Source organism: Anabrus simplex, chromosome 7 (genome assembly GCF_040414725.1).
Source record: "Anabrus simplex isolate iqAnaSimp1 chromosome 7, ASM4041472v1, whole genome shotgun sequence".
Lineage (NCBI taxonomy): Eukaryota > Metazoa > Arthropoda > Insecta > Orthoptera > Tettigoniidae > Anabrus > Anabrus simplex.
In genome coordinates this window covers 212,283,199-212,298,950 of record NC_090271.1, presented here as the reverse complement: position 1 = coordinate 212,298,950, position 15,752 = coordinate 212,283,199, and the positions used below count along the sequence as shown (strand labels likewise).

General features: G+C 40.7%; 1 protein-coding gene across 5 annotated transcripts in view; it reads left to right on the top strand.

The window, feature by feature from the left end:
* Nucleotides 1–15,752, top strand: part of Alk (Anaplastic lymphoma kinase) — a 730,031-nt gene that overhangs the window by 670,614 nt on the left and 43,665 nt on the right. For 4 of the 5 annotated variants that reach the window (XM_067151542.2, XM_067151544.2, XM_067151543.2 and 1 more), the window contains exon 24: nt 13,164–13,807. In XM_067151542.2, the coding sequence (XP_067007643.2) occupies nt 13,164–13,754 (591 nt within the window). In that variant the 3' untranslated portion in view covers nt 13,755–13,807. Of the gene's footprint in view, nt 1–13,141; nt 13,808–15,752 lie in introns of those variants that run through there. The other variant, XM_067151545.2, reaches the window with a different exon arrangement.

The window sequence follows — 15,752 nt, the reverse complement described above, 5'->3', positions numbered from 1 at the left end:
AAGGGTATAGTACATTTTCCTCTCAGTCTGGTTTCAAAAGCCATTTGACCAGATTTGACACAAACACCACATTTTTATAGATATATCTTCATTATAGACTGTTATGCCTTTCAGCATTCAGTCTGCAAGCCTCTGTGAATTTACTGACCACTACCACAATCCTCTATTTGTAACTAGTTCTATGGCCTCATTTAGTTCTATACCTCTTAACTTTAAATTGTTAGAAACTGAGTCTAACCATCATCATTTGGTCTCCCTCTACTTCTATTACTCTCCATAACAGAGTCCATTATTCTCCTAGGTAACATATTCTCTTCCAATTGCCTTTTGTCCAATCAGAAGGTACCTTACTAACACTCCATGCTAAACTCATTAGGCCTACTCTATGAAGCCATTTCATCCCTGTCCTCCCATCCTATCACTATATTTCACCATTTCAGGTCTAATATAATCAATTCCTGCCATTTTATGACAGTGGAGTTTATTTACCATCCTTTCCATTTCCTCAAGCGTACTTTCACCAACAACATTGCTCTCGCCCCTCCCCCTCCCCCTCATGAGCTCGGTTGTTCGCAGCATCACTAGGAATATTTCCTTTTACGTTGAGAAGATTTTCAAAATATTCCTTCCACCTGTCCCTGGGATCTATGAGGGTTGTAAACAAAGTAGTGGCAACGTAGTCCAGACACTCTCAGGAGATCGGGAATGCACAAATAGGATTTGGGAGTGGTCAGATGGTGCTGTTGTCGATGTGTAGTATGCATTTGATGGGCATCCAGTTGGGAGAGTTGTAGTATGGCTTTAAAGTGAAGAGTGATGATTTCACTGCTCTAAAACATGTTCTCAAAAGATGATAAGCATTCGTGGATTAAAATCAAGGTTGCCCATGGCAAAACTTCATCAGAATGTTATAGAGGCGAAAATACGTTATAGGATTGTCGCACGATGGGTCAATGCATTTTGTAGAGGTCAGAATGAGACTGCGGATTTGCACCGCATAGTTCAGCTGTCCATTCCTCAAGATGGATTGACATTGTGAGTGGTCTCGTGTCTGTTGACCATCGATGGACTGTCCAGGAATTATCCATAGAGGTTGGCCTCAGTCGTCGAACGGTGGGCACATACTAACAAAATATCTTAACTTGATGAAAGTTACATCCTGTTGGGTTCCACATCATCTCACTGACATACGAGGTTTGTAATACCAATTTAATGGTCCGTTATTGGACATTATAAATTTTCCAGCTAACTCATTCTTGGTTGCCTGCGTTTCGCCCTCGTGTGCTAAGTTAGGCTCGTCAGTTGGGACTTAGCACACCACCCAAGACGCAAGGCTAGTGCATACCGTGGAGGCCACTGCATAAGCTACTTGAAGCCACCAGCAGTGCCAATGCACTACGAGAGCTATGTCTCATTTCCAAAAAATTGATGCCTGCCTGGCCATCGAATGATGTAGATGTTGATTCCCATAGGGAACCTAAAATATTTGTCCTGAATCATCATACGAGGTTTGTCCGGAAAATACATATAAAATTTGAATAATAACTTTATTTGACAATTATTCAGGTATTACAATATGGTCTCCTTCAAAGTATTCTCCCTGAGACAAGATGCACTTCTGCCAACGCCGTTTCCACTGTTGATAACATTGTTGAAAGTTTTCAGTTGTGATGCTGTTCAGTTGCCGTGTCGTTTCTCCCTTGATGGCTTCCACATCACCCAAGTGGCACCCCCGAAGCACCATTTTGCATTTCAGGAACAGGAAGAAGTCACAAGGGGCTAAATCGGGTGAATAAGGCGGGTGGTCTATCACGGTGATTGAGCTTTGGGCCAAAAACTCACGCACAACGAGCGACGTGTGAGCGGGCGCATTGTCGTGATGAAGGATCCACCTGCCCCTTTGTGCCAAATCCGGTCGAACTCGGGCCACACGAGCTCTGAGACTTGATGTTGATGCGCTGTTCCTCAATCAGAGAGAGCTCCATACTGACGGCAGGTGAAAACGGGTAACTTTCAACAAGCACCCGCACGCTGCTACTGACATGCAGAGCTCTCCGACTCGAACTGAGCGTTGAGAAGATTGGCGACAACAGCAGTGCCACCTGGTGGCGCCTCCACGATATGTGATACGTCACCCCGACGGATTTATACGTATTTTCCGGACAAACCACGTACAGAAATGGCAGCAGTATGCACTTGCTGGCATCTACCTGGACAGATACTGCAACAACTACTATTGCCCGTTTCTGATTAAGTGGCGCAAATGTTCCCATTTATTGAGAGAATCATCCTATCATATTGCATGACAACCCACATCGTCATATCGCAAACAGTGTCAAACTATTATTGCAACAGCGGCATTGGGAGGTCTTGGAACACCCTCCGTACTAAGCAGACATAAGTCCTTGTGAATTTGACCTGTTTTTGAAGTTCAATGAACCCCTCCAAGGCCACCGATTTCCTAGCATGGAGTCTGTACTCTGTGCAGTATGGTGCTCCCTTGCTGTCATCAACAGAGAACGCCCTACCAACAGTCCCCAATGGCTTCCTGACATTTGGCGAAAGATAATAGACTTTGCGGGTGACTATATTGAAGGAATGTAATGCAGTTGTTTTTGTTAGTTCATTAAATATTGCATTGCAGACAGATTTAATTTTCTCTGTCCTAGGCCTGAGATACTCAATTCACTATAGGTCAAATAATGGTCTGTATCATCAAAAAAATCTCCAGAAAACCTGCACATTCCTAACAGATTTCCTGAATTTAAAGTCTGTTGTGATATAGTCTATTATGCATCTGGTATGACTTTGCTGGTGAGATATAGTGTTTACAGTGCACTGTGTCTTCTGGTATGGGCTAGAATAAATTTGTTACTTTCATTGACCTGTCTCAGTCTCATCCTTGGCTTTGGCAATATGAAGGTGACTGAGGTATGAGTGATGCCAGTAATGCCATTCCTTATGCATCCAGTCCATGTTATGAATGGTGTGAAAATATCACTCATAGTGTCAGTTGCTGCGTGCATTTCAGTGGGCTTGGCAGACTGATATGTAATGGTAACTTGTGGCTCAGTGAGGAAAGCAACGGGAAACTACCTCACTCCTCATTTCCCAAATATTCCTCTTCAGTGATGCCTAGACTATCTATGACAGCTGTTGGCAGAACTGTGGAGGATCAAAGCAGCCTTCAGGCTCAATACCAAACATACAACATACACATGGATCTATTGCCCCTACTCTCTTATGTGTAGTGGTGAATAGCCTTATGCTTGAAGAATCTATTCATAACTGCTTATCCCATACTAGCTCGGAAGTCTAGCAAATGCTTCCCATTCCTTTTAGCTTCCATATCTTTCCCACAGTTACCAATCACCCTTTTGTATCCTTCAGTTCTATTTTCAACTCTCACATTGAAATTGCCCATTAGCACAGTCCTATCCTTGCTGTTGACCCTGACTAACAATGTCACTCATTGCTTCATAAGATGTGTCAACGTGATCATCATCTGCACAATTTATCATATCTAAATAAAGCAACTCTGCATCCATCACATGATTTACAGCTGGCAGTTTCCTCAGAGGCAATCTTTAAAGAAACATTGGAAGACTATGGTGGGATCAAAATTAATGGGAAAATCATCAACAACATCAGATATGCAGATGATACTGTTGTCATAGCTGATGACATGCCTGCCCTTCAGTGCATGATAAACTCCTTAGTTCAGCACAGTGAAGAGTTTGGATTATATGTTAACCCCTCAAAAACGAAACTGATGGTGTTCTCTAAGAAGACAATTCAGACAAATCTCATAATAAAAGATAAAATAGTTGAGCAAGCGTCTTCTCTCAAATATCTGGGTACCATCTTGGATGACCAATGTAACTCCAAACAGGAGATAATATCTAGAATTGGGCAGGCCAGGAAACAATTCATTACCATGAAGAAATTCTTTGTGAGGTCAGATCTCATTCTCCAACTACGAATTCATATGATCCGCTGCTATATATTTTCTGTTCTCCTATATGGATGTGAAAGCTGGACTCTGGATCCAATCATAGAAAAACGTATTGATGCCTTCGAAATGTTCCTGTATCGCCGTCTCTTGTGGATATCCTGGGTAATAAAAATCTCAAATGCCAAGGTCCTTCGTTGGATGAAAAAGCAGAAAGAACTACTGCTCACCATAAAACAGAGGAAAACGCGATACCTAGGACATATCATGAGAGGTGAGAGGTATCAGTTATTACAGCTTATTATCGAAGGGAAGATACAGGGGAAGAGATCTGTTGGGAGAAGAAGAAATTTCTGTACTTCAGAAATGGCATTCCATTCTGCGCTGTCAAGATCAGAGCTAGTTACGTGGATCGCCAACCTCCGCTCGGAGACGGCGTCTTAAGAAGCAGAAGAAGAAGAAGAAGAAGAAGAAGAAGTAGTTTCCTTTTAGCATTGAGTTGACCTTTTAACCTAGCTGAAAAGAGGGGTTAACTTAACTCTGACCATAACCTAGAGTTGAAACTAAACCACCTTTATGAAACAGAATGAATAGTCAAATTCAGAGTTAAAACAGAGTTACATTGGGTTAAGGATTAACCCACATTGTTGAAAGCAGACCTAAGGAGTATATGCCAACAATTACTTAGGATTTGGGGGTATAGAAATCACTAGTTAAATTCAAACCACAAGAAGTCCTTGTGGTTGTAAAGTGCAATCAGTGACATTTCCGTCAGCCAATAAGCTGCTACCAATTAGACCACATGATGATATCCTTCTCATTTCATTGCTATCTGTGCCTGTTGAATTACTTGGTGTTTTAAATCAGTCTTTGTACATTAAATTTGAGATTTTTTGCCCTTTTTACCTCATACATCTTTCTACTTTCTTCAGTCTTCCACATGCATAGTTTATTTATTTCCTGAACTTTCTTATTCATTCTGTCATTTGAACATTGTACCTTTTTCTGTCGTTCTTTTCCTGATGTTCTACCACATAAATTCTTAAAGCATTCCTGATAAATGCACTCTTAGTTTTCTTCTATTCTTCTTACACATTTCAAGTCTCTGTCCTTGGTTACAAAATTTGTGTTCTCTTCCTATCTCAATGCATAGCCAAATTTTGTGGTTGTTGTTGGAGAATCTTTCATTATCTAACAATTTTCATGTGACAGTTATGATGAAATAGTTGGAAAGTTCTTGGGAGTAATTGCAGTTGCAGGCAATTATTACTTTGACTGTTATTCTTTCATCTAGTGCATCCTATATTGAAAGCATTGAGAGATACTTCTTATTTCCTAATAGGCCTAGGTTCTTATTATACAGCATGGTCCAAATGTTAACATGAATAACAAAAAATTATAATCTGCAAAGTTACCTGTTCCATGGCTAAGATAAAGAATTTCAGTAACTTAATGGATGAAATGTTAGATTTCCTGTAATTTCCTGTTCCTCATTAGTGGCAGACCCGAGCTCTATAGCTGCAGTCGCTTAAGTGGGGCCAGTATCTAGTATTCGGGAGATAGTGGGTTCGAACCCCACTGTCGGCAGCCCTGAAGATGGTTTACTATGGTTTCCCATTTTCACACCAGGCAAATGCTGGGGCTGTATCTTAATTGAGGCCATGGCTGCTTCCTTCCCGCTCCTAGCCTGTTCCTGTCCCATTGTCGCCGTAAGACCTATCTGTGTCAGTGCAACGTAGAACAAATTGTAATTAGTGGCAGATATTTTAGAATTATCCCCCGTTTTGTGGTGGTTTTTAGATAACTAAACAAGCTCTCCAGATGAATGAGGGATTTCCACAATCTTCAGATTTTCTTTGAGAGGTAAAGATTATTTGAGACACTGCTGACCTTACTGTTGGTGATTATTATTTTAAGGGGAAATATACAGGGTCTATGATATAAACTCAGACTGAACGCATGGTGCTTGTACTCTGCGCTATGACAGCTGCCTCAGCCAAACTTACGTCACTCGTGGCCACCCTGCTTTAAGCATGTATACATTTCTACATGAAACCTTGCCTTATAAAAGATGCTGAAAGTGTCGCCCTTCGTGGGTTATATGGGCATTGTATCTGGTAACCACATTCTGGCTGATGTGAATGAGTTCTGCCTCTGTAATGTTTCTGATTTTATTTGTAATGTTTTCTTTCAGTTCCTCCAATCTGTGAGGATTTGTTTGAGACATTTTTTTTTACCTCACTCCTCATTTCCCTAGTATGCCTCTTCAGTGATGCCTAGGCTATCTATGATAGCTTTTGGTGGAGCTGTGGAGGATCAAACCAGCCTTCGGGATGAATACCCAACGTACAACATACCCCACAAGTAGAAATCACAAACTGTTAGATCTGGAGAATGAGGGGGAAATAGAACAGCTCTGTCTGCAAACACTTCCGAGATTGTCAAGGAAGATTTTTAAAGATTTCACATTTAATGGTGCCCCCCTGTGTAGTGTAATAGTTAGTGCTGCCAGCCTAGGAGGCCCAGATTTGATTTCCAGTACTGCCAAAAATTTAAGAATGGCAGGTTAAAATGTGGTTAAAATGTGGTTAAAATGGTACATGCAGCTCACCTCCACTGGGGGTGTGCCAGAAAAGAGCTGCTCCATATTGGGATGAGGATATGAGTTTACCTTATACTCATCCTCAGTGTGACTACTGCTTTATGAAACCTCCATGGGAAGTTGGATCTGTCAATAGCTCCACCATTACTCAAATCAGACCAAATGTTCAATGTTTTATACAAAACAGTCTGTCTCCCTACTGCGAACACTTTTCAAACAGCAGAAATTTAAAATGTACCAGCTAATTTCTCACAAGCTGTTGATAAAATAATCCGGACCTCTCTGAATTAAATCCTGCAGCTATCCATGGACACACCTGAGAGTGCACTGTACTTTGATGTGAAGTAAAAAGAATTTGAGCTTTGTAATGTGATGTGGGAAGTTCAACTGTAGCAGATAAGCACCTGCAATGCCCTCCTTAGAGCTGGAAACAATCACATTTCAAAAATGTGTGACCTGGCATCTGAAATAATACACTGCTTACAGGCCCTTATATTACAGATTCTGACAGCATCTCCAGTAAAAGAGGCATTTTTCTTAATCTATGAACAATATGCCAAGAGTTGAGGAGCTGTCAGCTAGTAGCTTGGAACTCTCTTCCTCAGAAAGAGATCAGAATAGAGCTCTATAAAGAACATCTCCCATCAAAGAACTGGCTACAGCATTACCAAAGACATTCCTGCAAGAATGAAATGAAATGGTGTGTGGCTTTTAGTGCCGGGAGGTGTCCAAGGACTTCGGCTTTCGATTTGAATCCGTAGGTGACCTACACCTTAGATGAGGATGAAATGATGATGAAGACAACGCATACATCCAGCCCTCATGCCAGCAGAATTAACCAATGATGGTTAAAATTCCTGACCCTGCCAGGAATCAAACCTGGGACCCCTGTGACCAAAGGACAGCACGTTAACCATTTAGCCATGGAGCCGGACTTTCCTTCAGTTAATGGCGAGAAGCTATCAAAATGAAATTGAATTTTTCTGCAATACGAACTGTTCTGGGCAGAACTCAAGACAGAAACCTTTATTCTCAATGAGTCAGAGAGAAAGAAACTCTGGCCCACGTCCTGGGTTCCTGTTCATGCGGAGAAGTGCTGAGAAACTCATGTCACCTAAAGATAAGAACACTGATTGCTGATGAACTCCACAAGAAAAATTTCAATGTCTATGAAGAAGTCCACAGTGGATTGACATGATGGCCTATAAGGACAGGATGAAAGTCCTCATTATCAATCTGAACATATGATTTGAACACTACTTAGGCTAACCCAAAGAAGTTCACTCAGAAAATTTGAGCCAACTGTACAACATTGAAGTTATAGGTCTAATGGTCTAATGGTCGGAGATCATGATACCATTTCAGCCTTCTTTATGAATTTCTGGAAGGAATTTCTTCTGTCTGTGAAGAAAAGGTAGTAATTGCACTAATTGTGCCCGTTTGAGGATTTGTAACTATCTTAAGGTCTGACCTATTTGGACCAACATAACTTTCATCACATATCTTTATCACTTATCTTGTTATACTTTGTCTTAATGGAAACCCGCTATAGGAAGTTATCAGTTTTATAGTATTTATAGGGATTTTGGGATTTAATTATTCTATAACAAGACTGAGTTACCCAGAGGCCCCAGGTATGATTTTCGGCCAGGCCAGGGACATTTAGCTGAATGTGAGGGCTGGTTTGAGGTCTGCTCTGCCTACGTGATTACAATTGAGGAGCTATCTGACTGTGAGATAGCAGCCCCGGTCTAGAGAGCCAAGAATAACGGCGAGAGGATTTTTCATGCTGACCACACATCACCTCGTAATCTGCAGGCCTTCAGGCTGAGCAGCGGTCGCTTGGTAGGTCAAAGCCCTTCATGGGCTCTTGCACCATGGGTTTTTAAAATTTTTTATAATAAGACTGACCAAAGATCAAGGATCATTTGAAGACTGCAGAACATACCAGTGTAATCAAAGCAGTGCATGGTAATTTATATTATATTCTGGGTTGTCTGTGTTCACAGTTACACCACCTTGATTCAAGAGTGTGAATTTTTTGTGTAGTGGCCTGTGAAAAGACTGTCACTCCTGTCTAGAGTTCATATCATGAAACTGTTCATCATTTTTGGTTTAGACCTACATAAACATTGTTTCTGTTATTTTTAATCACCAATAAGATAAAAGGGATAGCAACCTATCACGTTGACAGAAATTTGAAAATTAGGAAATTAATTTACTCAAGTAAGGAAGCTAGCAACAGCTAAGAATACCCCCTTGACTTCTTCCTCAATCACCTCAACTCCTATTACAAGTGTCCATTTCATTTGAGAGACTTTTTTTTTATTTTTGCATTTTCATCATTATCGACCTCCACCTTCCCAATGTCAGAATTGACACATTTGTTCACATCAAACCGCCAACCATGCTTGAACAGTATTTCTGTTATAATAATTTCTACCCATACAATATGTAGTGCAACTGCTTTAGGCTTGCAATCCAGGATAAAATGGATTTACTAAATCCCTGCAGACCATGCCTTCTGCAACAACCTTCTCACATCCTCACTCCACATGGGAGATCTTATCCTCTAGGAGCCTTACCTATTTTATCTTCATGGTCTATATTAACCCTTCCTCTTTTTGAGTCTTTCTTATGTGAATATATTCATTGTAAGATGTGTTGTTTACAAGAGTTAAATGTTTTCTTCAAAACCCTCTTAGTTTTGTGGAGACAAATTTGTCCCTACTATCACCAGCAATACCACTAATTTGTTGTACCCACTACAAGGTTGTCATGACAGGTACCAATGTTATCTATCAGCTTCAATGCAGATTTTGCCCTTAGTTCTAAATTGGCTTAGTCACCTTCACTCCAGTTGAATCAGTGAATGGCTACTTCACTACCTGTTATTTTCACATTCCCCCTTCTTCCTTCTTGACCTATAACACTAAACAGTCAAAGGATGAATATTACTTCTCTAATCATAAGATTATTGTGTAAATGTAAAAGCATGTAATTTCTATTAACTCTCAAGAATTTTCTATGCATATGATATGAGAAGGAATGAAGATAAACATGTTCATTTTTTCTATAAAACTTTCTTTCATACTAGTCTTAAATACTCATACTTTTACATTTGCATAGTATTATTCACTATTATTAAATGTTTTGATGAACTCATTTTATGTGAAGTACTTTATTCACGTATTATAATCCAAAGTACACAAAATTGATATTTTTTAACATCTTAAGTTATAACTTTCCAGTATTATTCATTTGTGACTGACTGTGAGGAATTCAACAAAATAATGTCATGCAGTATGGTTGTAGACTTTCATGGTTATTTCTCACAGTTTTATTTCTTTAGATGCTTTACTACTACGGTACTTCTACAGCTTTTTCCACACCATGGTGAGGTCACACTAACCTGTTTCTAAGTAGAACTAACAACTACAGTAGTTTTGGCCTGGTATTCAAGAAGGTTCATTTGCTTTCCAATCATTCAGTAGCCCTTTTTATTCAATACAGTACCTCTGGGAACATCAGGTCATGTTAATACTTTCAGTTCTTGGGAATCACAATCAGTCTAAGATGGTTAAAATGTGAAAGAATACAAATGCAATAAATGCACCTGATATTCTACTTCTCTATTCTTTTATAAATTTTCTCTCCTCAACACTGTGCATTCACGGTTTAGTTCAAAAGTGAATAGTCATACACAGTAATCAAATTTGTTGGCAGTTGTTTCACTCCATTTTATGGTCTTCTCCTGATGAGGTTCGATAAGGCTATCAACAAAAGTTGGAGATTTATCTCCATGGCATAATTCAAATAGATGTTATACTGTCTAGTTGTCATCAGTATAGGAGTTAACATAGCTATTAGATTCCTCCCATATTGGCATGTGTTTTATTTCTTGATACTAACTCCAATGAACCATATGTTCACATACCCGTATTGACACCACAATCACATAGGTACTTTATATATTATCCATTTTATTCACAGAGCTGTTGACCTCATTATCCTAACCTTTAAATATAAAGCAACAACAAATATTAAATGGGTATTGTTTCATAAGTCAATGTAACCACATTATAACCACCAATAAAGCAGCAGCAATTTAATATATGTTATTGGTTTTATATTCTGCTAACTACTTTTACAGTTTTCGGAGATGCTGAGGTGCCAGAATTTAGTTCCACAGGAGTTCTTTTATGTAGCAGTAAATCTACCGACACAAGGCTCGCATATTTGAGCACCTTTAAATACCACCTGACTGAGCCAGGATCGAACCTACCGGGTTGGGGGTTAGAAGGCCAGTGCCTCAACCATCTGAGCCACTCTTCTTGGCAGGAGCAGTTTAAATCCACTATATGTGTTTGAAGGTCATTAATGTGCTTCTCAGTGCTAATGTAAACTAAATCAGGTTACAGGAGCAAGAGACAATTGAAAGATAAGTAAATAGAAATCAGTTTTAATATGCACCTATATCTTGTGTGTTAGCAAGTTCTGTTGCAAAATTCAGAACACTGTCAACACCTTTATGTGTGGATACTTCCTATACAGTCCAATGCATTTCTTCTATTAAAATTTTTCAATAATGGTCACTGACAGCTCTGTGTGAGCCTACATGGGATATCCATTCTGCAACAGTTCAATTGTGGCTATGTGTCTACGAGGGGTGTTCAAAAAGAAGTTACGTTATGTTATGTTTATAGCTTATTGTACAACATTTAAAGCACTGTCCCCCTCAGTCCCTTCTACTGGCAATACACCTTTCCCATAGTTTCTTTCATTTCTGGAAAGCCTCCTGGATTGCACTTTCTGTTCATGACTCATGTTGCATTGTCCTGAATCTCCTCTGGTGTTTGCAAATGATGTCCTTTCTACGTCGTTTAAAGTTTAAGAAACAGTGAAAAGTCTGATGAGGCTAAGTCTGGAGAATACGGTGGATGAGGCACAATGGAAGTGTGATGTTTTGCTAGATAACTGCAGACAAGGAGCGATACGTGAGCCGGTGCATTGTCATGATGAAACATCCAAGTCTGGTTTTCCCACAATTGAGGTCTCTTCCTAGGCACAACATCCTTCAAACATTCTAGAATTCCCTGGTGACTTTCTGGTTTACTGTCTGAGCATGTGGTAAAACTTCCTGATGGACAATGATTTTACAGTCAAAAACCACAACCAACATCACCTTGATTTTTGAACGGTTCATGCATGCTTTTTTTTGGATGAGGAAACCCTTTGCCCACCCGCTGTGACAACTGCACCGTTGTTTCAATATCATAGCCATAAACCCATGTCTCATCACTTGTTATGTCCGGCTTCATGGCTAAATGGTTAGCGTGCTGGCCTTTGGTCCAGAGGGTCCTGGGTTTGATTCCCGGCTGGGTCGGGGATTTTAACCTTCATTGGTTAATTCCAATGGCTTGGGGGGCTGTGTGTGTGCAGTCTTAAGCATTATAATTCATCATAGGTAGGACCCCATCCTCATAGATGCGCACGTCATCTATATGGCGTCAAATTGAAAGACCTGCACCAGGCCTCTCCGGAGGCCACACACCATTATTATTATCGCTTGTTATGATGTCTCTGTGAAAGTTTTGCCAAGTTTGTAGCAAAATCTCACACACACATTGTTCTTCAAGCTCTTTCATTGTCATTTTGGCATTATTCTGACAAACAGCTTGTGCACATGCTCACTTCAGCAGCTGTAGCTCGACGACTAACTGTCAACATAAAACGCAACAAATGGCAGGTTTTCTTTTGCCTAAACATGCCGCTACATGTTCTCAGTAGCCACAGTGTACTCCACCCGCAAACTGGCACACTATTTCAAAAGTTTGTTTTCTTTTGGAACACCCTTTGTATGTTTGATCAGCAGTTTGATATGGTAGAGCACAATCACTCAATGCTTCTCTTAGCTCCGCATGACACCGACGTACATTTCTGTGACAGTGAATTGTAATTTCACACATGACCGCTGATCAATTTTACTTACATCCATCTTTGAGCACAGTCGTTAACACACTAACTTTCCCGTACTTTGTTAACTGGCTACCAAAGCACACGTGACAAGTTTTTCAATTGTATATATTGGACTTGCCTTGTTCTCACATGTCTGGAAAATATAACACATACCAAACAATTGGCTGTGCTGTTTGGGCCATCTAACTATCAGCTTGCATTCGGAAGGTTGGGGGTTCAAACCCCACTGCCGGCAGCTCTGAAGATTGATTTCCGAAGTTTTCCATTTTAACAGCAGGCAAATGGTGGTACTGTAACGAATTAAGGTCATAGTCTCTTCCTTCCCAGTCCTAGTCCTTTCCTGTTCCATCATCGCCATAAAACCTCTCTGAGTCAGTGTGAGGTAAAGCAAATTCAAAAAAAAAAAAAAAAGAGAGAGAGAGAGAGAGAGAGAGAAAAGAAAATAACACATTTGCCATGACTTATGAAGTGAATTCTATATTTAGTTCAGCATACCATGGAAGTCTACAATGATGTACTGTTCTTGTTAAACATTTCCTTCCTTCCTTCTCATATTTTATTAGTTTAGTTTATGGAAATATGATTAAATCCTACATTATGGAATGCAGTGCTTAAATTTGTGAACTTCAGGACCCTGATGTGATGAATGCACCACTGCCTGTGTTCAATCGCCCCCCTTCTGCTGAACGAGATACCACCATCATGCGCCCGCCAGCCCACGAGAACTCTTGTCTACAGATCCAGAGGGTTTCGGACTACCTCGTGCCCCTGTCAGGTCCTACTCCAGACCTGCCATCATCCCCTTCCACAAGCAGTGTGGATAAACTTCTTTCAAACTCAGACTGGGAGACTAGTTTTGTGCTTCCTGAGTCTCGTTCAACGCAACCATTACTCGAGGCTGAAACATCCAGTAGTGGGGGTAGTACAGAAAAGCCTGCTGCTGTTGGAAGCTTAGTCAGCCTTGATAAATCTTCTCCTAATAACAATAATAATAACAACCAACAAAATCACCTCAAAGCAGCTCTTTCTTTGGACCCTGCTGCACTCATAAACAAACAGCCTTTGCCATATGTGAACGTCAGTATGACTCCTTCACATGTCAGTACTTCCTCAGAGCCTGAGATTGAGCCACAGCAACAACAGCAAGGGCGCCCCTTCACTGTGCAAGCAGCCGTCAATAGTAGCAGACATCACATCTCAGACACAGAAATATCTTGCTGAACATTAAATTTATTGAAGTTTTCTTCTACGTCCGTGCAGGTAAAGATATGAAGGTAAGTTTGTAAGTTTGTGTCTTTTTGATATTAACGGAGAAACAGTTGCAGAAGTGAGCAAATATATTATTCAGTACCTCTCTTTCTAAATAACAATATGTGGTAAGTAAGCCTACAATCTATTCAGTTCTAAATAATACTAAACACCAAAATATCAGCATAAATTAATTTAATAGAGATGTATTGTGTTTTACCATATGTCCATTATTTCATCTTCCTCCACATGCAATCTTTGTCCCCAAAAATTCTGAAACTTATTAATAAATATAACTGCACTACTTGCCATTAAAATTGCAACACCAAGAAGGACGTGAGCCATCACAACCAGATTTATTGGACAGAATACCCATCACACACAGGTAACATGATTATTCTTGCAGCTCAGTATAACTTGGAGAACATCAGGAAATCAGTACTATGTGGCTGCAACACGGATGTAATAACTGCTGCTACATGACACGGCATTAAGAAGAATGGACTTTGGATGTCCTTCTGGGGTAACTTCACCCATGCTGCTTTGATGCATTCTCAAAGTTCATTTGTAGTGGCTGCAGGTATCCCGAGGTGGGCCAGTCATCATCCGACTCTGAACCGCATATTTTCAATGGGTAAGACATCCAGTGAATATGTGAAAGACAAGGAAGCAACGTGGCATGGTGCTCATCTTGGAACCATTGGACAATATGTGCCACAACTTTTGTGCATTGTCCTGTTTGTAAGAGGCCCCAGCCTGGCTCTGAAGGTAGGGGACAGCAACAGGCTCCATCACTTCCAGAATATAATGGTTGCTAGCCAGTATACCAGTGATGCAGACTATGAGCAGGCAGGATTGGAATCTAACGGCACCTCATACCAGAACTCCAGGTGCCGGGCTTGTATGATGGCACATAATGTAACACAAGGGCAGGTATGGAACTTTGTGCCACAAGACATGGATGCGACTATCATGGTACTGCAAGCAGAAGTGGGATTCATTAGAGAAGATAACAGAAATTTAAGAATGGCAGGAGGGCTGGTATGTGGTTGAAATTGTGGGTCCATTGGGGGTTTGCCTGAAAAGAGCTGCACCATCTCAGGTTGAGGACACGAGTTTACTTTATCCCTCCAGGTCCAATGTTCCCAGCATCATTGCAGCCACAGGCACCTGTGGTGAGCTATCAGTGGCATTGCATAAGATAAAATTCATCATAATTCCGTAGCAACAATTTATGATAGTATAGGAAATAGTAATATAATTTTCCACCTATATGAGGAATATCGATCAGTAGCAGCCAATAATGGGAACCTGGACAAGCTCTCCTGCTACTGCAGATTGATGTGCCATATGCCAGAAATCTTGAGTGAGGATGTTTGATATGAATGTACAGTCCATAAGTACCATGTGCATCGGATGTCTGTATGCATGTTCATTGGTAGGATGGGGCCACTGGCTTCCTGCATGTCACTCAGTCCATCCTACCTTCACCCCCACAATCCCGATAGGACATGATTGTTCTGCGGTCAACATTGGCAACCTATTTATATGGTTGTCATGTTCTTCAACACTGTATTCTTACCCAATCTATGCACACAAATGGTGGGGAATCACAATGCCACTATCCCTTATTGGCTCTCCGATCTTCACTTATATACCACTTACTAGTGTTGTCATTGGCAAACTTAGTGTGCCACTTGGTTGAACCGAGGCCAACGAGAAAGACAGGCCATGGCGTGGTAAAATCATGTGACTAGGCCAGTCCGAGGACTTTTTTTTTTTTTTTGCTAGGGGCTTTACGTCGCACCGACACAGATAGGTCTTATGGCGACGATGGGATAGGAAAGGCCTAGGAGTTGGAAGGAAGCGGCCGTGGCCTTAATTAAGGTACAGCCCCAGCATTTGCCTGGTGTGAAAATGGGAAACCACGGAAAACCATCTTCAGGGCTGCCGATAGTGGGATTCGAACCT